The sequence below is a fragment of the Chenopodium quinoa genome, unplaced genomic scaffold (genome assembly GCF_001683475.1).
Source record: "Chenopodium quinoa cultivar QQ74 unplaced genomic scaffold, ASM168347v1, whole genome shotgun sequence".
Classification (NCBI taxonomy): domain Eukaryota; kingdom Viridiplantae; phylum Streptophyta; class Magnoliopsida; order Caryophyllales; family Amaranthaceae; genus Chenopodium; species Chenopodium quinoa.
The window spans coordinates 4650823-4675947 of NW_018743199.1; the positions used below are offsets into that span (position 1 = coordinate 4650823).

General features: G+C 34.4%; 2 protein-coding genes across 4 annotated transcripts; one reads left to right on the top strand and one right to left on the bottom strand.

Annotated features, from left to right (window-relative positions):
* Window positions 1–234: 234 nt before the first annotated feature.
* On the top strand, window positions 235–2547 carry LOC110733639. 2 transcript variants are annotated; one of them, XM_021913714.1, is made up of 2 exons: window positions 235–733; window positions 836–2547. In XM_021913714.1, the coding sequence occupies exon 2, from the start codon at window positions 1314–1316 to the stop codon at window positions 1941–1943; it is 630 nt and encodes a 209-aa protein (XP_021769406.1). In that variant the 5' UTR covers window positions 235–733; window positions 836–1313; the 3' UTR covers window positions 1944–2547. The 2 variants fall into 2 exon arrangements, with proteins under 2 accessions (XP_021769406.1, XP_021769407.1); XM_021913715.1 differs by having other exon boundaries at window positions 843–2547.
* Window positions 2548–10411: 7864 nt separating this feature from the next.
* Window positions 10412–23603, bottom strand: LOC110733641 (trafficking protein particle complex II-specific subunit 120 homolog). Of its 2 annotated transcripts, none has more exons than XM_021913717.1 (10): window positions 22981–23603; window positions 20564–20770; window positions 20276–20458; window positions 19622–19731; window positions 17972–18031; window positions 17062–17344; window positions 15301–15593; window positions 13544–14415; window positions 11413–12327; window positions 10412–11062 (listed from the first exon to the last, which is right to left on the bottom strand). In XM_021913717.1, exons 1-10 carry the CDS (start codon window positions 23389–23391, stop codon window positions 10842–10844), a joined length of 3555 nt encoding a protein of 1184 aa, XP_021769409.1. In that variant the 5' UTR covers window positions 23392–23603; the 3' UTR covers window positions 10412–10841. The 2 variants fall into 2 exon arrangements, with proteins under 2 accessions (XP_021769409.1, XP_021769408.1); XM_021913716.1 differs by having other exon boundaries at window positions 17062–17347; window positions 22981–23602.
* Window positions 23604–25125: the final 1522 nt, after the last annotated feature.

The following is a 25125-nucleotide window of genomic DNA, read 5'->3' on the forward strand; positions in this document are numbered from 1 at the left end:
TTCTTTGTTAGGGGAATTACATATTCATGTGTAATGTACTCATATTATCATACACGCAAGTCTCATTGAAACAATTAAAATTAAAGTAGATTATAATTAATCATGCTAAGTGGTAACTTAAATATGTATAACTCTTACAATGATGACTGATATTATCAAGGTGAACTAGTTACAATATACTTCATATTTAGAATGGCTTTTCGGATGATACATGTCTCACACAGTCACCTATGATGCACGGACACGCCTGCCAAGTGGCGTGTCCGAGTCGACACGCGTGTCGGACACGGACACGCGTGGGACACGGGGGGATACGTCTTGGACACGCGAAAATCCGTGTCCGTTTTTTTTTTTGAATTTCTTCTGTACGGACACGGGCCGTGTCTCACCCAGACACGGTCCGTTTTGTGATGGACACGCAATTACGGCTTTACAAGCCCAACTTCCTCCATTCTCTCTGACTCTCTCACATTCTCAATTCCTCCATTCACAATTCACAAACCTACTGCCTTACTCAAGCTCCCTGAGTCCCAGACCGTCAGCCACTCACCGTCGCGCCGATAACCGCCGTCGCTTCACCTGCTGCTGCTGGTCCAGACCGTCACTCAGTTCACCGTCGCTTCGTCGCCTACAGCCTACTCTCACAGAGACACAGACTTCACTCGCCGCTCGTTGTTCGTCCTCAGCCACCACCCCAGTGTCGCCAGCCACCAGTCCACCAGACCACCACCAGGTAACTCGCTCAACCTAGGTTTCAGGCCGTGGCTTGACTGGCTTCTGTACTTTGTTTTTTTTTTAAATTCAATTAATTCAGTCGCTAACTCACTCAACCTAGGTTTCAGGCTGTCGTTGTTCGTCCTCAGCCACCAGTCCACCACCCAGTACCGTCCGTCGCCACTCGCCAGCCACCAGTCCACCACCAGGTAAGGGTTATGTGACTTCTGTCTTCTGTACTTTGTTTTCTGAAATTCAATTGCTGAATGCTGATGTTAATTGTGAGGTGGAGCCGTGGAGGCAGTATCACTGTAATTCGCAATTGTTAATTGTTAAATGTGATGTTAATTGTTAATTGTGATGTTAATTGTGAGATGGGTTCAGCTGTCAAATTGTATTGTGCCCTGGTTGCTGAAATTGTATTGTATTGTTGACTCGCTGACTTGCTGGTTGCTGAAATTGTATTGCTGAGTTGCTGACTTGCTGGTTGCTGAAATTGTATTGCTGACTTGCTGGTTGCTGAAATTGTATTGTTGTGTTGCTCACTTTGCTGTGTTGTCTTGCTGAAATGTGCTGTTGTGTTGCTGAAATTGTCAGGAATGTCTTCTAGTTCCTCTGCTTCATGCAATGTCAGTGGTAGTAGTAATTCATCTGAGTCAATGAAAGACCTCTACCCTTTGTGGAAGTTTGTTGTTAAGGGTGATAAAATATCGGGAGGTGGAGGAAATTATAATTGGAAATGTAACTTTTGCGGCGAAGTTAAAAATGGTTCATACACTAGAGTGAAAGCTCATTTGCTAGGTGAACAAGGGAAAGGGATTCAAACTTGTAATAAAGTGAAAATTGATGACCTTGCTAAACTAAGATCGCTTCATCGTGAATCCGAGGATTATAAAAAATCTTTGTTACCAAAAGTTCCACCTTTTTCAAATGAACCCATATCTTCTCACACATCAACTGAAGCTACATCAATGAGACTAGGTTCGTTTGATAATGTAAAGAAGAGGAAATCAAAAAATACAATTTCCGATGCTTTTAATGTGAAATCTCGTGGCCACTTGGATTCTGAAATTGCTAGAATGTTTTACACAGGGGGGTTGCCTTTTAATCTTGCTAGAAACCCTTACTATGTTAGTTCATATACAATGGCTGCCAATTCTAATCTCTCTGGTTATAAGCCTCCCGGATACAACAAACTTAGAACAACTTTGCTTTGTAAAGAGACATAAAATGTGGATAGGTTATTACAACCTATGAAAGCCACATGGAAAACAAAAGGTGTTAGCATTGTTAGTGATGGGTGGAGTGATCCACAAAGAAGGCCTTTGATTAACATTATGATTGCTTCTGAAACGGGTCCTATGTTTATGAAAGCTATTGATTACTCGGGTGAGATTAAGGACAAAGATTTCATTGCTACCTTACTAAGTGAGGTGATTGATGAAATTGGAGATCAAAATGTTGTTCAAATAATCACAGATAATGCAAGTAATTGTAAGGCTGCAGGGGAATTGGTTGAGGGTAGGTATCCTCATATATATTGGACACCATGTGTTGTTCATACACTTAATCTTGCAATGAAAAGCATCTGTGCAGCTAAGAATGTGTTGAATAATGTTGAAGTATATGATGAATGTCATTGGATAACGGAAGTTCATGCAGATGCCTTGTTCATTAAAAATTACATAATGAATCATTCGATGAGGCTTTCAATGTTCAATAAGTTTTCGCCATTAAAACTACTTTGCATTGCCGACACTCGTTTTGCTTCAATTGTGTGCATGCTTAAAAGGTTGAAACTCCTTAAAACATCACTTCAATCAATGGTTATTAGTGAGATCTAAGTTGTGGGATGTGGGTGGAGATGAGCATGACAACCTAGGAGAGGTTGGTATTCTAGAGATGGCCGAGCTCTCACTTGATGAACCCGAGATGGAGAATATGATTTTTGATGATGTACTTGGTGATGGTGAAGAATGAAACTATTAGTACTTTTGTTTATTTTATTTATGATTTGTAAAACTATTATTAAGACATGTATTTGGTTTGATGGTTTCTTGATATGTATGAGACTACGTTCGTACACTTTGTTTATTTACTTGTTTTAACAAAATTGTGTGTTTTGAGGCTAATTATTTAGTGTTTTATTGAATAGGTTGTCAAATTCTCGTTTTTTTGATATATTATATGCCTTGTTATATGCCGTACCCGTGTCCCCTATTTCAGGATTGCCGTTTTCCCGTGTCCGTATCGTGTCCGTGTCCGTGTCGGTATCCGTGCAACATAGACAGTCACACGTAGATTATTCGCACATAAGCCAATACCGACTACTCAGTATCTTTTAAATAAGAACGACGTTAAGGTGACATGATGTCAACATAATTAACAGTAATATGATTGTAATCAAAACATAAACTTTAATTGAAATAGAAAGTCTTAAAGTAATACTAACATAAGTTATCAATTCAAGGAGCTAGTTGATTTCGTAGAGGACCTTCTAGCCATTTCCTTGTATACAAATTCTGTTTATGAAAGGCATCGTCGATCCAATCAAAAAGTGCCAAGTATATATGAATATATCCAGAATTATATAGGCCCCTCCACGTATGTGGTTGCACCCCATATCAAACAACATAAGAACTTTATTATGTTGTTATCTATTCATAAGCTAAATTTCATCTAAATTCATCATTCAATAATTAAATTAAGCATATAGTATCTAATAACTTAAACAAATAATTGGTTAGGTTAAAAGTACATTTAATTTGATTTTAAAAAAGGGTTTGGTACGTCAAGATAAACTATAGTATTATATAATTATATTGTATGGGTCCCATTAATACTAGAAATGAAGAACTAGGATTAAAGAAAAGGAAATACTAGAAATGAGGCTTTGATGGAGGAGAAAGTTCACATCATGCATGTTTGTGGACGATAAAAGTCGTATATGTGAGGCTTTGTCTCCATTTGTGCCTCTTTTTAGGGCAAATCTTAATATTTTAATCCTTTATTAACTAAAAATGGATTAAGTGCTAACATCACACTTAAGCACTAGTTGAAATTTTTTAGGTTTAGCTAGATTTTTTGTATATACATTTCTTTTTCAACATGATGATAATGCAAGTTGGAGTTTTTTCTTATCAAACATAAAATACGTGTATTTTTACCAAACATTTATAAAATCAAACGGGTACTTCAAAATAAGTGTAAGAAAGAAATTGTGAAAATAGACTTTAAGCGCTATCCTCATTCTTTGATGCGAAGTATATATATGTCTAGTTGTCCCGTTTGCCTTTTGTAGGTTCTCATTTAATGCAAAAATTTAATTAATTAGCAATCTTTGGTCACATTCTTTGTACCACATGTCTTGCATGCCATCTTAACTAGCTATAATATATGATCTATTCATCCACATAAATATATTTAAATGTATAATAAAAAATAACATCCAAATTAAAAACAAAATAGACTCATATTACTCTTTGTATTCTCTTCAATATTCAACATTATTATATTCTAAAGTATTAATTATTCGAACAAAAATTTTAACACTTTATTAAAAAAAATTCACTCAAAGTAACATCCCAAGGTAATACCCGGATCACACACTAGTTATATTACAAACATATGCTACTAATAGCCACATATATATCAATATGCTACGTACTGTATATAATAAATACATTTACAACTTTTGTACAAAAGTTAGTTATAAGAGTTATTATTTGTCATAATCAAAATCGAATTGATCCACCATATTAAAAATGATAAGTCCTTTTGTTTTCTTTGACATGGTATATGATGTTACTTGATGTACCATTGATGCACTCAAATATGTACTGTATGTGATGATATTAATTAATGATACTTGTATAATTGCATTGGATGATTAAATTTGTTAAACAAATTGTTATAAAATATGGATCTTTATTATACACTGTTAGTATATCACTTTCATATTCGTAATTTCGTAAAGTTATTGGATTTTCATAGATTGTAATAGTATACTTAAACATCTCACAAAATAACAAAGAGATTACTGCTATTAATTAACATAATGTTGAAAATTTTCTTGATTTGTCGATTACTTCTTACAAGCAAATTCATTGCTTCTCTACTGCCAGTCAACCACCGACCAAGAATGTTCAAATCATCTTCGCTTTCGCATACTCTCTTGTATAATCAAACTTTTCTTTCAATTGGTATTTAATGGCTATTCCAGCTATATATTTTTAAATATTTAATAATATTTTTCTATATGTCGCAATGGACAATCTTGTTTTAAAACTTGTGCATAACCTTAAATGTAAAACAGTTGTAGAAGGGAACATAGAAATTAAGAAGCACTCCGTACATTGTAGATAGAATCGACTCAATGTCTTAACATTCTTCTTTGTAATGAAAGTGTGGGAGAATAAAAATGGTTGAAAACATAAGGATGATATGCCCAATATGCTGGATGACTAGAACAAAGAATCAAATAAAAAAAATTCAAAGGAATCTACGACATACATGATACATCCTTAAATAATTGTACACATCGATTATCCCAAACAAACAAACATCCATTTTCCTTGAAATAGAATCAATCTTGAAAAGGGAGCCATCACTATCAACCATACTCAGAGAGTGATGATAAATAGATGGATAAATACATTTTCAATTATTATGACATGTCTTAAAGCTTCGAAGTTGAAAGTAAGAAAAAAAATTCATCCTCCACTTCTTCCTTCTTTTTTAGTAGTTTTTTCATGTTATTCTACCACTTACTTTTGATGCCCTTTATTACTTAAATTCTCTCTTTAAAAGGTTTTGTATTTTTAATTACCTCCAATTATTTTGCTCTTTGGAAAGGGACATGAGGTTGATAATTTGATATATGATTTATTTCCACTTATACAATTAGATAGGTGTACACGCAAGATATTTAGGGTGTAATGATATTTCCGATTGATATTTTGATTTTTTAGTGTACTTTTTCTAGATTCCCTAGGGAATACATGCACTTAAGAGTAGGGTTTCCAAATTTATAGCCAAAGAAAAAAAAATATGAAATGGTACTCATACGTATTATCTAAGGACGATATAATATATTTATTTGATAATTGATATTGAGGTTGCTAGCAAAAAAAAAAAAAAAAAGGTATAGGAGGTCGCTAGCAAAAAAAGTAAGGTATAGATCAAAAGGATGGAGAGTGGCTTCAATTGGTCTGGCTCCAACTAATACATGTTTTAACTTTTAAGAGAGGTTTTTTTTTTTTTTTTTTTTTTTTTTGTGGAATTATTGTGATATTCATAACAAAACAAAAAAATGATAGAAAATTGTGTGTTCGCTTGATTCTAATGGAGCTTGTACGGAGTACTTGTCATAAAAAATTCAAAAAATCATACCCTACATTTTCGTGCAAATCAATAGTTATACATTTTGCAAGTTAGATTATGAACTATTAGGTTTTAGCCTTTTTATCTTAAAATTCAATTTATAACAATAGTACTTGTAGCTTTACACTATTTAGTTTTTTGTCATGTTGTTTTTGTTGCTATTTATTTTTCTTTTATGGGACATTGTAAAAAAACAAATATATTACTTTTAAGTAATGATTAGTCATTTTATGAATAGAATGACTCTTTAAATAGTATCCTGACCGTACTGTATACGACTAATACGAGAAGTTAGGTATCAACAATAATCATAAAAATAAAGAGAAAAATACATTGTAGATTACAAATAATTCCTATCACCCAATTTTCACTATATACATGAATTATTGGCTGTCAATTCTGACTTGGAATTTGAAGGTTGGTTTCCAAAAAATTTGATGGATTGAAGGCAATTTTGGCATTTTTGGGACTAGCTTTATAATTTAAGTAATGTAGCTAGAATATAAAGTAATAAATAGACCAAAATAAAATAACCTTTTCTCATTCATGCTAACGTATACAAGAAGGAAATTGCTTTATTGGTTCGAATGAATGAATTCATTGTATTTTTAGAGTATTAATCTTCATCACGCGTGACAATTTGTTTGTCCCACTAACTTGACATGATCTATCCTCTTATCCGCATACAAGAAGAATGATATTATCGGGTGATCGTTTAGTTTATATTAAAGTGTATGGAACGAAATTACATTAAAGTATTTTACGTTATAGCAAATATAACTAAGAAATTATGTGTTGATAATCATTTTGATTTATGTCAACTCAACCAAAAAAAATAAGCATTAATTATCGAATTTCTAAAGTTGAAATGGTTTCAAGAATTAAAAAACATTATATGATATTGTTGGATAGGTTGCTTGGGAACCTAGCTCTACCACTACTTAATGGTCATCAAACCTTAACTTGTTAGATAGGTACACCATTATAAGATATCGATTATTAGTGTATTTCAAGACTATGCTAGTTGTTTGATTACAGGTACAACATGCATGTTTAATTAAGGTCGTTCAGGTTGGCATCGGGCCATCAACATCGTCTATAGAAGCGGTTATGTTATATTATTAATTAAGGATAACTATATTATTAGAAGCTAATCAAGTTAGAGTTGAAGATGACAAATTAACGATTATAAACATCTTGTAAGATATTTTTCGTGTTCATATGGATGACCTAGTTGATAATCCAACCCGGTCTACATACATATGTTTACCCTTAACCTTGTACTCAAACGTATATCCGGTATAAAATACACTGGGATCACGCAAGTAGAATCTAATTTGATTCACCAACCCCTACAAAATGTAAAACTCGTATCATAAAACAGTTTGGAGCTCAAACGTGATCAATCATAATTCATTAACAAAATCAAAATCAGATAATAATTTTACATATGCTTATCAATAATCAATGCCATTATTTTGTGATTATAATTTGCTTGAACGTTGAGATACATTACATATATAGTCATAATAGTAGAAAATATCGATATTATTAGTAGGCCAAAAATATTTCATGTGGTACCGTTAATATGCAAATGCACCAGTACTGTATAATATGGTGGACGCAAAATAATAAAGAAGGGTTTTTATTTGAGTTTCAATCATCAAGGGAATTTCTACAAGGTGGGCTCCCAAATTTATGCTCCTTCACCTATGATAATTGACTTTACAATTATTTCTCGCGTAGTTTTTCCGGATTCTTTCATCAACATTTTCTGTCTAATTACCTTTAATTTTTCTATAGATGTCATTGATTGGTTTTTAAGGTTCATAGATAGCCATGGGAACAAATGATTAGACGAGATTTGATTGCAGACATTATATTGGTGCTCTTACATGCAAAATTACGGGATATTTTGCTTGATAAAATGTAAAATATTTAATGAAATATAATGATAATTATGTGTTACTTCTTCGTAGATAAAGAAAAACAAGTGTAGACAAAGTAAATTGCAAAGTAATTTGTATAAAATTACTCAAATTTTTTGGTTAGTGACGACTTATGTATGTATATTACGTTTTTTTCCCTTTTATATTCGCTTTAAGATAATTTAACACAAGATATTTACCTTTAATAGATGGGTTCAACTATTATATATAATACTTTCTCTCCTATTTTTGTTCATTTATTATTAATTATGTGCTCAGATTACCATTTATAATCTTAAAATAAATAATGTAAATCGGCCTTCAATTAATCAGTACAGTATGTACTAAAATTTTATTTCTCGAGAGAAGCGGGGTAAGAATAATACAGAAAAAGCGAAAGGTCGGATTAAATGAAGGAATGCGATAGATTTGGCATTTACTCAAAGGGATAAATTAACATGACAGCTTTAGATTTTTATAGGAAGGAGTATATATATGAGGTTTATAATTGATGAAAATGAAGCTTTAAATTTGTTCGAATGGGTGGGCATTAATATCCATAAACCCAATTGCCCACCTTATGTTCCTTACTTTGCCACCTTGTTTTCTCTTAGGTTGCTTTCCAAAATTTGGACCACTTTACCACTTCTAAATTTAAACCCTTTTTATTCATGGACCACTTTACCACTTTCTCTCTCTTCTTTTACAAGAACCTGAAATCTCAACAGTCTCAATAAGAGCTTCCTGCTCACACACACACACATACACAGTCCAGCTCATAAATCATTGATACCCCATGAGATCATTATGGCCAATACCAAACCAATCCTACCTTTTATTATTCCTCTTTATCTAATTTAATGTTCCACATTTTTATCATAATTATAATATGGTGTGAGTGAATTCGTGCTAATATATTAGTTTGGGTTTATTAGAGAAGAATAATCAATACTGATTGAGATAACGTGTAATACTGATCTAGTTAAGTCTGTCTGGGTAGGTTGTCAAGTCTACTAAAGATATGAACGGTGTGATTAATTTAAGACTTGGGCTTATCACTTAAGTGGGTCATCGTTGGATAAGTGTCGTACACTCGTTTCATCTAACAAGTAATAGAATTTTAGGGTGGGAAAAAAACAGAAATTTTAAATGCATAGGTATATATCAATGTCAAATTCAATCCTTAATACTTGGAAGAATATGGTCTAAATTATGACTATTGAAGTGAAAGGGATAGAACCTTAACCCCACATAAGAAAATCCTTGTATTGTAGGTTAATTGACAAGATAAGCTAAGTTGAAAACATGATGAAAGATAAAATAAAAGAAAAAGGAGGAAGAGATAATGAGCTTTATATGAAATTAGCTAACATGATAATATGTTTCATTTTGCCATTTTATGTGATGTCACACTCTTTTTGTTAATGGACTATGAATTAAAGAGTAGGTAAAACATAAAAATTAAAGTTAAAAACCATAGTCTATAAATTTATATTCCTATTTTATTTTCTTAACTTCCTGTTGGTTGATGTTGATGACTCTTTGTATGGCATGGGAGAATATTTGATATTTCATTGTTTATTGATTTGATGTAACAAAAATTCAAATCGGGCCTTACCATTGGGCAAATTACAACTACTCGTTGTCCTATTAGCCCAATAAGGGACCCAATACATGAATTTGGGCTTTTTATTTATTTATTTTATTTATTTATAATGATTTAAGACTTTATTTTGGATGCTTTCAAAAAGGAAAAAAAAAATAATAATAATCAACTGGCAAGTTCGTCAATAATCCAACAGTTAGGAATTAGGATAATTGGCTTCAAGCAATAGACCTGGGTTCGACTCCCAGCTGATGCATTTTAATTTCTAGTTTTGTCTTTTTAATATTTTAGATTTAGATTCATCATGAAGCTTTAACTAACTGAGAATGACATTAGAGAAGCTTTCATACGATTTTTTGCATTTTCTCTAAGTTCAAAAAGTCATTTAATATTAAAGTGATAAGACATTCTATGGGGATGATAATAAGTGTTTAATACGGAGTATATAAGTTATAGGTATTATTATTCTTTATTCCTTTACAACATTCTAATATATTTAATACAAGTACTCCCTCTATCCCTTTATGTTTACGCCATGTTACTCATAAAGCTCACATAAAGTAAGCCCGTGATGCAAATAAAAGGAGACGGAGAAAATATACCAAGTATGTTAAGTTTTTGTTTTCTTTTAGTAGTGTTATTATTGTGTGCACAAATTATAAACACTATATTTTCTATTAAAAAATATGGCTCAAACTATTAAATTGAGCACCTGTTTTGAATAGTCGGAAAATCATGCACATATCGCATGATTAATTGTGTATCATGATTAATTATCATCTTCAAGTAACAAGTATCTGAATTTTGACTATTATTTCAAATATTGGTGCAGTCTAACAATGAAACATTTCAATTAAAAAAAATGCTCAATCAATTTTTCCAAAAATTTGGAAGATGAGATAGTTATCAGAGTAGCCCAGAGAATTCTAAAAGGAACTACCCAAAAAAAAAAAAAAAAACCCAGAATTCGAATCATAATGATACATGTATACAACCTAATAGGCTTTCACACCTAGCTGTATGCCCATATGCTGATCACCAAAGTTCCAACTCAACAACCCCTAGAGCAGCAAAATTATGCAACAACGGGTACAAACTCAAATGATGTCTGCAACGGGACCCAAAAGCCGGATTTGTATTCAATTACAATGTATAAAGTAACCTGCTAATCTCAGCCTAATTACCGGCAATCAATTTCAGCAAACCACCAATCATGCCGCCCCACAAACATTGATGTGAACAGGAGGTCCTCGACAGAAAATTGGTTCGGTGGGTGAATCACTTCTTGCACGTGCCCTAAGGATCTCGTTAGCATCATTGATCACTGAGGCAGCAACTAAGGTGTATTCACCAGGTACGAGGAAATACAATGAGAATTGGTGCTTAATTTCCTGAAGCGGAGGTACTTCCAAAGTAATTCCAGAGAGAACACCTAAACAAAAGCAGCAATGCAATAAGAATCAGTAATCGGCCTAACAGGCTAACTGGCACAAACTCACCCCTTGTGTTTAGCATTTCATTTAGTACGAAATGCATGTTTACAAACTTACACTAGACCATATACAAGGAGCTTCTATCTTTAAGTAGACAATTAACAGTGGTCATTTTTCAGCAAACAACACATCTGGTTCAATGTAAAGTTGAAATACTAGCATAATTAATTTCCGTAACAGTTAATGACAAATTCACCAAATAAGATTGTACTAGTACTTCTTTGCTCTCCAAAATCACCACCATAAAAAGAAAAATATACGAGAAGAAATGCTCCAAAGTTCTACTTACCAGCCCACAATACAGTAGCGTTGGGACCCTCAAGACAGTTCTCTCCAGCTACGTCTCTGCATGTAATGCTGAGATTCATCTTGATCAATTCCTTGGTATTATTACGAACCAGAACTTCCATAGGAGTCATGTCATGTGCTAACACTGAGCTCTCTGTTGCAGAACTCTGTAGATCATCTCCTAAACCACCCCGAGCAAGCCGAAAGGCAAAAGTCAAGGGATCAGGGAGCAGCACATCCATAACAGATGATTGAAGGGCCGCTCGCATTGCATCCTTGATATTCAGTTCTCCAGTGTTGTTCCTTCCAGATTCCCATCGGACTTTAATCCTTGATATCAAGTTCTTTATACAAGCATTTAGCTCGGCTTTAGCACTCTTCTCTGAATAGCTTGAATTTCTACCACTAGAAGTTCTATCAACCAAACGCTCCTTAATAAAAAAGGAAGCATCAAGAACTGGTAACTTAAAATGTTCCAGTGGTATCAGCACTCTAGCAGAGGAATCCCTATCAATGGTGGTTTTTGGATAGCCAAACTCAGCAGGTTCTTGGTCAGTAGAACTATCCTCGTTACTAGAATTTTCGAGCAGAACAGAAACGCTAATATCAAATACAACATCAGTAGGATTAGACAGCTCAAGTTCAAGGAAACGCAGTCCCCAAGTACCCCTATATGGATCCTTTTTCACCAATCTTTCAATTCTGTTAGAGCCTGAAGATAGCTCAGTATCATTGTCTGCTATAGATGGTTTAGGAATGTTTTTGCCAACATGAGCAGGAATCTCCATTGACAACATACGAGCCTTCACAAAACATAATCCCTGTGAAACACAGACATTCAATGGCACAACTAAGCGTCTTCCAGGAGGTACAATGGTATTGTCTGCTGCAGACTCCATGTCACATCCCGAGGGCCCTGGCAAAGAGATCCATTTGTAAAATAGAATAATAAATCTATTGGATCTTTTCAATTAACACGAAAGGAAGAAAGAAGGGGAGTGGGAAGAGGGGGGGGGGGTTAATAAGAGCTTGTGGCTGGTGTTCCGATTTTTTTTCAAATATTTGGAAAAAACTAAGATGGATAATTTAAAGGAGATTCATGACGAGGCATGTGAATGTGCAGCAATTAAGTCATAACCATACAATACAGACGTGAGCAGAACCATGAACACCAAGGCAACCACTCAAGTACCACACAGAAATAGTAAAGCAAAAGGAAGCATGCAGAGCAGAATTTTGTCTCCACTAAAAAAAAAAAAAAAAAAAAAAAAAAAAAACCCTACAAGCTAAAGCAACAATCTTCATGCACCATAAGCCATTCATGAAGGTTTGCATTGGCTAAAATAATTTATAAAAAGGGGGAGAAGGGTTTGCTGGAGCTAAACAGAAGTTGTTCATTAGAAAATCAACAAACTTGGTTAATAGGGTGAGCAAGTTCAATCATTGATCAAGCAACATTGAAAAATGTGTAAGTTGTTTATAAACAAAAATTCAATATTATGCTGAGACCTAATCAAACACCCAATATGTTTATTAAACATTATCAAGTAACTTATGTAGAAAAGAGAAAATAGAAGAGAGGGAAATGAAAAAAAATTATATATCGATCATGAATGTGAAGAATTTTTTTTATTCTGGATGAAAAGGGAGAACAAAATGTGAAAATGATGCAGAGGAGATCAAAAGGAGGGAAAGGGAAGAATAACTCCTTTATATTTTCTTATTTTTGTGTACAGCGATAGTTGGCCTATGAATTCATAGCTATTTCTCTAGAATTACATACGAGGACATATCTATATACTTATACAGCTGTACTAAAGCAGAGTTTTTTCGGAGAGAATTCTCTCCTAAACTCTTTACTTTTTTTTTTTTTTTAGATGTTAGCAGAATTATTAATTTGCATAGGAACTTTATGATTTAATTATTTATGTTACGCACATTTTTCTAGGCACTTCTATATTTGAATTTCACTTGCCATTAATTTTAAAAACCGAGCATGGCTCAGGAGTTATCTAGTTTAGATTATACTGGAAGAGTAGTGCCAAGTGGTAACTAGACTTGTGTTTAGAATAGAAATGCTGACAAAAATCATGCCAATCTGCAATCTCAATGTCTCATGACTAAATACATACCTGCATAATGAATCATCAACATCGGGCTGGTCCCATCTTTTGACTGTCGTCCAAAACCCCCAGACCTCCCTGCAGCAGTATCAAAGTCCACAGTGGTATGTTGCCAGGCTCTGATCGTCACTGGTAAAGTGATCTCTGCACCTGGTTTAAGTGGAAGGGCAGATTTCAAATTTTCATATGCAATTGAAACAACAGCATCTTGGTTTTTCCCAGACAATGATATATGTGCTTGCTCAACTGGAACTGTCCCTGCATTGGCCAGGCTTATACACACATCACGAATTTCACCTTCATATAAAATGACAGCGCCATCACCACCTACAACATGAGAGACAAGCAATGGCAGAGGTGAAACCACGGAAACATTTGGGACTGATACATTTCTCAAAGTTGGGGAGCCACTGCTGCGGAAAGGATCAGACAAAACAAGCCCTTGTGCTGCACCAAGCAGCAGGTTATCAACGTCTCTAAAAAGATGTTCAGTGATAACTCCAAAGCAGTGAACAATGCATCCTGGAACTGTTATGGGTCCCACAGATGTAGGAATTCCAGATAATGCAATAACTTTTGATGAATTAGAGGAAAGAGTCACACTGATGGGGAAAGCATCAAAGTTTCCAGTAGGAACTGAGAGATAAATACTATCGACAACCAAATCAAAACCACATGGGTTGGCCAATTCAACAAGCACCTGAACTGGTTCACCAACAACCCAAATCAGCTCTTGCTTACTGTTAATATTAGTGTCCCCTTTGCTAAATGGAGTGTAAATAAAAGGTCCTGAAGGAGCAGCACCCGCCCACCAATCTTCTCTTCCAGAAGTGCGCTTCACAATATCCGTCTGAGATGGACTGATTGGGAAAGAATGTAACCTGCATCCAAACAAACACTTCAACATAAACCAAACTTATACTTGATATATATAGATAGGTAGCAAATGTGCAAGCTGTCACTGCAAGGTTTAAATTTTAAGATGATCTAGTACATTCAAAATAGCTTTTAGATTACTATCATACATTGATTGATCCCATCAACTTTACACCGGATGTGGGAGCAATAGTTCTTCACCAACCTCCACCTTAAAGGTAGACAGCAGATTGAGAGCATCAAGATAAATGAGAACAAGTCATCAACACGTCCAACTTAAGCTAAAACATGTAGCCTATTCCTACGTAAGATGCTAGATATGTGTTCAATAAAGGTTCTGCAACTGAAACATAGGGGCAGGCGATGTAAAAGTAAATGAACAAGTTGTGGCAATTAGCATAGAGATAAACATATAGAAGCATACAATGTAACAATAGCACAAAAAGCTACAGAGTAACTTAAGTTGGCTTAACATTTAACAGTCCAACAGCTAAAACATGAAGCAAATAAAGAACACAGAAAAAATAATCATAAAAAAATTTAAATAACGTGATGGGTTTCTGAGATTGCCATGGTTGTAATTACTATTTTTATAAAAGCAACTCAAAATTTTACAAAAGAACAAGAAACTACATGAGATCACACAGATTGATTCAGAAAACATATACAATTATACAATGAATAATATTGCTGTAACATCCATATTAGTGTCAAGGTTTATTTTCTTATTTTTAGAGTATGGCACGATACTGAAATCACTTTGCAGATTAAAAACACATTTGGCACCACTTCTGCAGGCTGGGCTAACTATCAAGTTTCACAGGAATCTGAAGATGCCAATTCTGCCATGCATAAACAAAATGAAAAAGACAATTATGGCCAGAATTTACCGAATGAAAGGCAAAGCAGGGTCAGCAGAGCGAGTCCCTGAAGGAAGCCTAGCTGCTGAGTTCGTTAGAGCAGTTGCAAGACCATCTTGACCAGCTGGTGTAATAAGAGGATAGTAACTTCTCAACAGTCGCGCAGCCGCACTCCATGCAGCAAGAGGATCACCTGCTCGCACAGAAGATTGAAGAATTTCTCTAAGCACAACCATCTGTAGAGTGCTCCACTGGGACTCGAATAGTGAAACTATAGAATTGAGATTCATCTTTCCACCATCCACAGGACTTGATCCATTTTCCTATCATCAACAAACGGTAGACAGTTGAAAGAAAGTGAAGGACAATTTTAACAGCTCAAGTCTTACAGAAAAAGAGGGGGTGGGGGGGAGGGGAAGGAAAAAAAAGAGAGAGAGTTATAAGGCAGCAAAAAAAAAGAAGTTATTTTCCTTAACAAAGTCACAAGAACAATACTAAACAAAGTTTTGCAGCTTCTAGCCTAAAGACAAACTACATGAGCATTTAATAGAGACTCGTTGAATATACAAGATGCAATATGTACAAGATATAATTTAGGAAGGGCTGAAGGGCTCCTCTGATGTCGTAATGAAACAAATTTGCCATCTAATTTATCGTAAGACTATAAAGTTATTCACCTTTACAGGATATTACAAGAATATCACTAAAATACAGAGTGCTGCTCCCAGCTCAATCAATTTGAATGAGAATTAGAGGTTTAAGTCCAATAGGCACATTAAAACAGAGATAATAGGTATACAATATAAAATTTTAAACAATATCAGAAATATTATATTATTAGAAGGAAAAGTTTGAGCTTTAGATTCCACAAAGAACAAACTGAAACAAAAGTCCTCACTAAGCACAGTAATAAGGCTACATAGAAATGTCACTAAGCACGATAAATTGCCTATTTGATCAAGGGCCTATAGAGTATAGATCCCCTTGCGACTAATATGGCAACATAATTCTAAATTAACCACCCTCCCCCCAAAAAAACATATCCTAGCTATGAGTCCCACTAAAGGCATAAACAACGCTACAATATGCAAAGAATTCAATAGGTATGAGCAGTAATTGCAGCTTATCGCATTGCAAGCTCATTTGACATCGTTCTCTAGGAACAATGAGTGCAGGAAACTAGAAATTCATTCAAAGAGGAGAGAAATAAATATCACATAATTGGCAATAGTTCCAAATGGGTAGAAGACAGAAATTGCCACATTTTCATAATGTAAAAAAATCTCCGAGAAAATACAGCCATAAAAAGCAAATTTCTTCTCCTCCATGCATACAGATTGCTCGAGTTACATGAGATGATTTTCATTAAAAAAAATTATGTCATGGGATGACACAGGACTCAATCAGATTATCAGACTAAAATATTACATTCAAACTAAAAGCAATCAGCCAATACCCTAAGAAGAACTGGAAAATAAGCAGTAGCTGAAGTCAGCTTATTCCCTCATTAACTCTTTCAACATATATGAAGCCATGCTTACCTGCACAGCTTGCACTCCATAATTGTCTACTTGTACTCCTTACTGTGGACGCACAATTACAGTACATTCTCTCACATTTGAGAGCAAGAAGACAACTTGGAAGTGTTGATCAACATTCTGATCATACAGAGGAAGGTGCTAATAACATATATTATTCTTCGTTTTCAAAACAACAGCTTCAATACAAGATACTAGTTTAAGAACAAGCTTTGCAACGATCAAACTTTAATATAAGCCATTAATTACTCACAGGAAGCGGATCTCTGGCCCTAGATGCTTTGCTTTCAACACGATAAGCTTTTGTTGATATAGCCAACACTTGCAAGGCACTTATAGCAGCAAATCTATTATCCTGTTGCAGATACAGCTGTGCTACCAGCCTTGAGAAGAAGGCGGCTTTTCTCTCATACCCAAGCCTTGCATAAAGTCGAGCTATCTCAACATATAGTACTAATCGATCAGTGGCATCAATCAAGGATTTTGCGCCATCTGCTGCATTTGTCAGTAGTTCTACTACGTCTTTAGATTGTTCCCTTCTGACAAAATGAAATAATTTGCAAGGACCAAGATTAAAAAATCACGAGGGAAGGAGCAGAATACAACTTCCAATCTTAGACTATAAAATCCAAACCATCACCAGGTAAACAAAAACAAGTATAAAAAGATCTACCAGTTGTGCAGAATAGAAAATATAAAGACCATCAGCTTCAACCATTTCAGGTACAGCCCTTAATGGCTCAAAATATATTACAGAGTGGAACTTAATTTCTATACTACCAGCATTACAAGGCCAAGATGTAGCGGGTAACCATCCATCGCAACTATACTAAAAACATATAATGATGCATACTCTATAACAACAGAATCAATATTTAGAGCAGCGTAATTGAAATTAACTTTAAGATATAAACAATTGTATCCGTCTAGTAATACTTTAAAAACTGAAGGTAGCATTCCAACTACTGAGATAAAGTTTGTTTAATATAGTCATCAAAAGGAATAAACATCACTTCTAGATTCCATTATGCAACAACATAAATAACAGAGAATATTTACTCACTAATCTGATTTTTCAACCTCAGACCATTTGGAATTTTCACAAACAAATTATATCAAGGTCAGCAAGATGATTAGGAAAAAATATCCCATAAAGGAATCACCTGCAAAGGAATCGGGCCAGCCTCAAAGTAGCCTCAAGTTCAAAGCTCACAGGTGAAACTCTGCAAGAGAGTAACAAGACTGTAGGTCAGGCTAACACATCAAAGGGGTTTTTTCATTTTCAAAGATTATATCAATATACATCAAAAGCTGAAATGTGCAAGAATAGAGTACAAACAATTTCTTTGCAACTATGAACTCTAATAAATATTATGAACCCTGTGGCCATTTTGCCATCAATCCATTCTTGTGAGCTCAAATTCCATTGGAATGAACATTCCATCTATTCTCCTTATAACCAAAACCATTAAAAAAAAAATTAAAAAAAAAGAAAGTTGAATTATCAACTTTTCCAACCTCACTCTTAGACTCTTAGCTTTATAAAAAGTGCCTGAGAGAAGGAGGGGGGGGGGGGCACTGAACTTCAGGCCTAATTGCTTCTTTGGAAAACAGGGTGTAGCAACTTACAAGGCTGCAATAGGTGCAGGGATGTGCACGCCTTCCAAAAACCCTTTGTGCTTTGCGACACAGCCTTCTGTAAACTAAGCCCTTTGCTTAAGAAAGTTAATACTTTGTTCCATAACATACTAGCATATGTTCTCTTCATCTAGAATAAATTGTTTGGAGGTCTGGTTTTCTATGTTTTGGATTTTAATGGTTTGGTATGATCATGTCTTGTTCGACAGAAGTTTGACCATATTTTTACGCTAATATATAAGGAAATGCATCATCAAGTAAGATCTTGTTAGATTCATTTCAATGTATATAGTCTAAACATTCAAATATTTTTGGTCTGATCTAAGCTAGTATGTTGATTAGATCATATAATAAGTAATAAGTTTGGATCATATTCAATCAGAAAAAAGACATTCATATTAGATCATAGATCACAAAAAGACCAATTTTGATCATACCAAATAAGCAACATTCAAGTGAACTGAGGCTTTTTCTCTTCACCTTAAATAAAGGTATGAATTCTGTCAGCTGAAATATACGTTCAAGTCTGATTAGATCTCCAGTTTTGACTAGATTTTGACTAATTAAAATGATATTTGTCCAAAACTCATAATAGCCTCCCATGTTCACATCTAAAATCTATTCCAAAGTGGACAAATTTATAAATGACTTAAAGATAGGATTATTAGCTAGAAATAAACCAAAGTGAGGATCAAAATACTGCCCTCACCGGTGCACATATTACATAAAACACACTTTTTAGTACCTGCGCTCACATCAAAAATCTTTAGAAAATCTCTGTCAATGAACTTAAATATTAATTTAACTGTTGTTTCCCCAAAAGTATCAACATCCCTTTTCCCTTTTTTTCCAAGTTCAACCCATTTTAATTGCTTCTTTGCTAGGGGAAAATATAGGAGCAATTGGAGAAATGGCTATAAATAATAAACATAATTTCACACACATATTTGATTTTTTACCAGCAAAAACAATGACAAGGTGATGCTCTGTATGCAAACTAAGAGTTAAGGGTGATTACATATAATATAATTGATTTCTACCAAATATGATGAGCATCTGATTAGAAGCCCACTTCATAGTGATTAATTCTCCCTCTTAAAAAAAAAAATGTGCCAACTATTCTTATAGATAACAATCATAACATAAAGACAAAGCAAGTATAGAGTAGATTGTACCTCTGTGAATTGTCCTGTATGAATGACTTCCTATAGTGTACAATGACACTATTATACCGATACTTCACCTCGTCCTCCAAAACTGGATCCCTCTGGCCTATACGATCCATCTATTCACACACACAATTAAACAAAAAGTAAACAATCAAAAGCTGGATCACAGAAAAAATAAAACAGCCAACAGTAAGTAAAGATTATACCAGCTTAGATTTATACAAACTAAATGATGACCTTGTCGCAGACGTCACCAATATACGAAGGGCTAAAATCCCTTTCTTCAAAAAGAAAGGGAAGAGACTATGCACAGGAATTAACTAGGAGAAAAAAAAAATACTCCCTAGAGCGAAAATGAAGATTCACAATACAAACTACAGGCTGATAAAGTGATAATACATCTACTTGATGATAAACATACAATTTAAGTGATTTCAAGTCAGTTCCATCCTCATTAGAACAGACTATGGAGTTAGTAATCACTTGCATTCCACGGAAGCCTGATTGTAATATGGTTCTCTACTATATAAGGGATAAAAGACACATATCTTGAAACATACTTTTGCTTAACAGATATACCCAGAATAGACTAAAAATAATGCCGCGCAAAATATAATATAATTGACATATAATGAGACAGCTAGTGGGCCCAAAGATTACCATTAATGCACAAACACTGCCCTCAAGCGCCCCAGCGTACCAGAAAAAGTCCCCTGTCAATCTGGCAAGTTCTAAAGCAGTATTGTAGTGGGCATTGGCATCAACAGGTGAACCGGCTAAAAGACAGTAATCTCCTATGGTTTTCTGTGCACGGCCAAGTCTCCGCTTTTTTGCCTTGATCACCTGCTTCCAACACACAAGTCAGATACAATCACTGGGAAGGGGCAACCAGGCTACAGAGCAAGAAAATTTAAAATCTAAATCCATGTAAACACCTAAACCATAAACCTCCTCTGAGCTGAGACTGGCTTGTGAATCCAGAGGTGTCTTGACAATTGTCCCAGCAGATTCTGCTTTGAGGACCCATTTCTCGAATTCCATCAACAATGAAGCAGCGATATCCTGCATCATTGTGTGCATATGCATCTCCAGAGTCTGTCTATCGGCAGGAGGAAACAAATTCAAATTGTCCTGTCTTCTATTGCCATCTTTAAGCTGCACGAGAAGATATAGGCCCCATTAAACAAAGCATCTACAAGTAAAGAGGATGAAAAGAAGGGATCAAGGAAGCAGGACACATGGAATTTAATAGGACAACTGGACAGCTAGTTCCACACTTTAAATTTGTAGCAAGACCAGTTGATAATTGTGTGACCCTTCATAGTTTTTGTCTCCATAAAAGATACTCAGAAAATTCCACTGTAACACAGTAACACCTTTAAAATGTACAGAGCTACTAAATGTATTTATACCCCCAAATCAAAGATTCAAATCTGGTACTTTTTGGAGTTTAGGGAAACACTGAGTCACTTGTATAACAAATACAATTTCAAGGCACAAGCAGACTCTACACTATAATGTCCATGTAATCCAGAAAGCTTAAATATTGAACAATCAAATGCAAATGAATCAAACATAAGTACATGGAAAATAAAACTGAACCTATGAAAAAGATGACATTCTGGATTCCACCTCTACATGAACATATATAAAAACCAAAATTCAATCTTATAAGAAATTCAAGATCACTGTTATCTAAATGCAAGGCTCAAACTCTGTCCTCAGTAACATAATATACAAACAACCAAATGTTGTCCATTTCCACAAAATTAAAAGAGACCACAGTAGACAATATTACAACTATGGTAGACAATGTTTCAGCTTATAATCATTGGTCAATAACCCTATTCCTATCAAAGATTAACTAATAGTTGGTAAATCAACTGCCTTTAGAGTTTAGAATCAAGGTCTAACAAGAATAGCCTCTTTCCTTTGACAAAATTGCTTAAAGAGACCAACGCAATCCCGCATGTGTAACTAACTAACAATGAAACCCCCATCATGACAACATCCTATTACCCTAGGTTAAAGCCCCTTCACACGCATCTTGATGGTGGTATAGTTAAATTTTGAGCCAAGTGAGTGATGAAAATATTAAATATTTATATTCAAAGTCAAACTCCTAACATCTCAAAATGGCTGCCATTCTGACCAAAATTATTTGCCTACCACTATCCTTGTCACGGTACAATTTCACTGGTTATTCCAAATCCTCTATGTAATATTCATGTAAATTTTAAAATTCCAATGTAATAATCAACAAATTTTTATATGTATGTGTAAACCTCAATATGACTTAATTTGGGATGGAGTAAAAGAAAAATTAAGACTAACAACCTTGCATTCATCTATTATGAGTCATTGTGCCCAAATTAATCTTATCAAACATAATCACAATTCTATCAGCAACCTAAGAATCACATTTTAAAACAACAGCAATCAGGATAGGCCAATGCCACTGCATTGAATTATCGATGTGCCAAGTTGCCAATATTTTGTTGTGGCAAAGGGCACATTTCCACCTCCCATTTCAACACCCCCGGTTCATCTTTAACATTTCCTACAGTATTGTAGACTAAAAAAACAATAGGAATGCGTGGATAAAAAATTCTCAAACATATCAAACCCTGCCTCTGACACAAGATCATGGATAAACTTGCAAGAGATTTGGAACACTGAATAACAAATAATAGTCCAAGTCCATTTGTAATACTGATAATCAATACTAAAAGCATAAGGATTTTTTAAACAGACCAAGCAACGTTACAGACTTGCAGCTGAACAACTCATAGTCTCAACTAAGAGTACTATGGCTTAGAATTGCTTAAAACACAAAATCCTGATTTACGGAAAAAGAAGTCCAATTTGAACCCAATTCATACCTATGATCCAGCTTAACAAACTGCACATAATCTAGCAAGCAGATATATTGATCAAATAACACATAAACCCAGGTGAACATATAAGGCAACTATATGAAATGATGCATTTCATTGAACATAAGATCTGCCAACCTGAACACAAAATCTAACTTACCATAAAATTAACAACTAAATGGGAAATTACATTAATAATTATAGTAATATTACCTGGTCCTATACATAATAGGACATTCCATTAAAAAGGTTCATATCCAAATCCAAAGTAACCATAAAATCAACAATTTCCCAAATGCAGTTATCACATAATAATTACAGGTATACCACAATATCAACTCCTCATCCCACAACAATATGACATTTTTATCCAAATCACCCACAAAATACTCGAGACCTCGGATCAAATCCCGTTTACATAACTACCTTTGCAGGACTCTACATGATAGTTACATAAGAATCACATTGAAAGTAAAATAGATCAAATACCTGCTCATCACTAGGGCAAAACCCAAAGCACTTCTGAGACAAAGAAGAGTTATACCCCTTACAAACAATGTTAAACTGATCATTGACAGAATCAAGATCAGGGGAAGAAGGGCAATGAAAGATCCCGATTACAGAAAGGATTTTACGATTGGATTGAAAATCTTCCCAAGGGCTAGGAGGTGACCCACCAAGAATGAACTTAAAACGAAGACACCCAGAATCCCAAGGTTGATGGGTAAAGGGGGATTTCTGGTGTTCAGTGTAGAATGAACTGATTGATGAAAGATCGATTTTTGAGTGAAGGGTTAACAGAGAAGCGTATTCTCTGAAAAGGGATGGTGAGATTTGGCCGATTGGAAGCACTGCTATTCGGATCGTGCACATTGACTCAATGCTTACATCTGGTTCCATTTTTGGGGGAGTGTGAAGGTGGAAGATTGAGATTGTAGGAGAGAGGATTTTAACTGTTTGAAGGTGGATCGGAGATGGTTTTGTGTTTTTGGTATGTTTTCTGCAAAATGAATGATGTCGAATTGTTGGGAAGGAAGGGCTAAAGGGAATAGTAAAATAAAATACTCGTAATAAAAAAAAGATGTTGCTGAAAAACGTCTCGAGACTTTAGTAAAATCACAAATCTTATACTTCCTCCGTTCTTTTTTTATCGCATCACTTACTACTTTAGAAAGTTTATTTATTATTGCATCATTTCCTTTTTAAGATAAAAAATAATTATGTTCACACTGTAAATACCCAACATACCCTTACTTTTTCACACTTACTTTTTATTTTATCTTACATTACATGGACAATTTTGTATTTTTATGTTTCTCTCTCTTACTTTTTCCCACTACCAAATTTTGCCTCCAAAACCCCTATGATGCAATAAAAAAAAACGGAGGAAGTATGTGGCTGGTCACACGGTGTGGCCAGTCACTATAGGGGTTACTTTGCTAGTGTAATGGGGGTTATTTGATTAATGTTAAAGGGGTTACTTCATCATTGTTATAGAGTTACTCGGTCAGTGTTACAGGGGTTACTTGATTGGTATTACAAGGGTTACCTGATCAATGTTATAAGGGTTACTTTAAGTGGTCAAACGGTGTGGCCGGCCGCACACAAGACGAGCCGTAGTAAAATAATAATAATAATTATTTTTTTTAGGGGATGGAGTTTTACTTTAAATAATATTAAATTTGAAATGTATGGCAAAATCATATGTCGATCAGTGTAAATTGCTAATTTAGTTATAATATTTCCACATTTAATTTTCTTATCTAACGTCCTGGAACGTTCGTTACCTTTTGCCTAATAAAAATACACAATTGGTGAAAGTAACACCCAATTTAACGAGTAAAATTAGAGGTATCAATTCCGTCAAGCAATAAGATAAACAATTTGTTAAAGCTATTAAGAAGAATTGTGTTCATAAGTCAACATAATATAATGATTAAGAAACATGTTTCACATGTTAATAGTATAATTATAAGATAACAAAATAAGAATTTTTAAAAATTACATAACAAATAAAAAGGAAAAAAAATGAAATGTAAGGTAAGATAAGGATGAAGTACTCCGTATAAGTAAAGATAAACGAAGAGTCGAAGACAAAAGGGTTTTAAAAACCAATTTATAAGAGTAAACTAAAAGCACACGTTTATAATGGTAGCCGTTGAAAAACAAAGTCAATCCAAATACCATTATTAATATTTTTTTATAGCACTGTATTAAAGTACTTGCTCACAAACCACGGCATAAAAAAATCCATGAATTTTTGACAATTTTGCTATAAATCTTGTGCAAATTAGCATTTACTAACATACATATTGATCAAGTTTTCAAAGTTTGACCCAAAAATTGGCCATGAGGCAAAAAATAAAGGGACAGGGGGAGTAGGTGCTATGTGCCAAGAGTTGATTCAACCCGACTTAGACACTAGAATTTCACACCTCTGCCTTATTTTCCATGTGTCCTTTATTTTTATCTCATTTGACTTTGTGTAGTATCCAATACACTTGTTAAAACATTTATATAACTATTTTCATACGTGTAAAAATTACAAAAAGTTAATATTAATTAAATTTATAATATAGACTAATCAAACAAGATTCAACATTACTGTATTTCCTTTTTGTAGATTACGGTAAC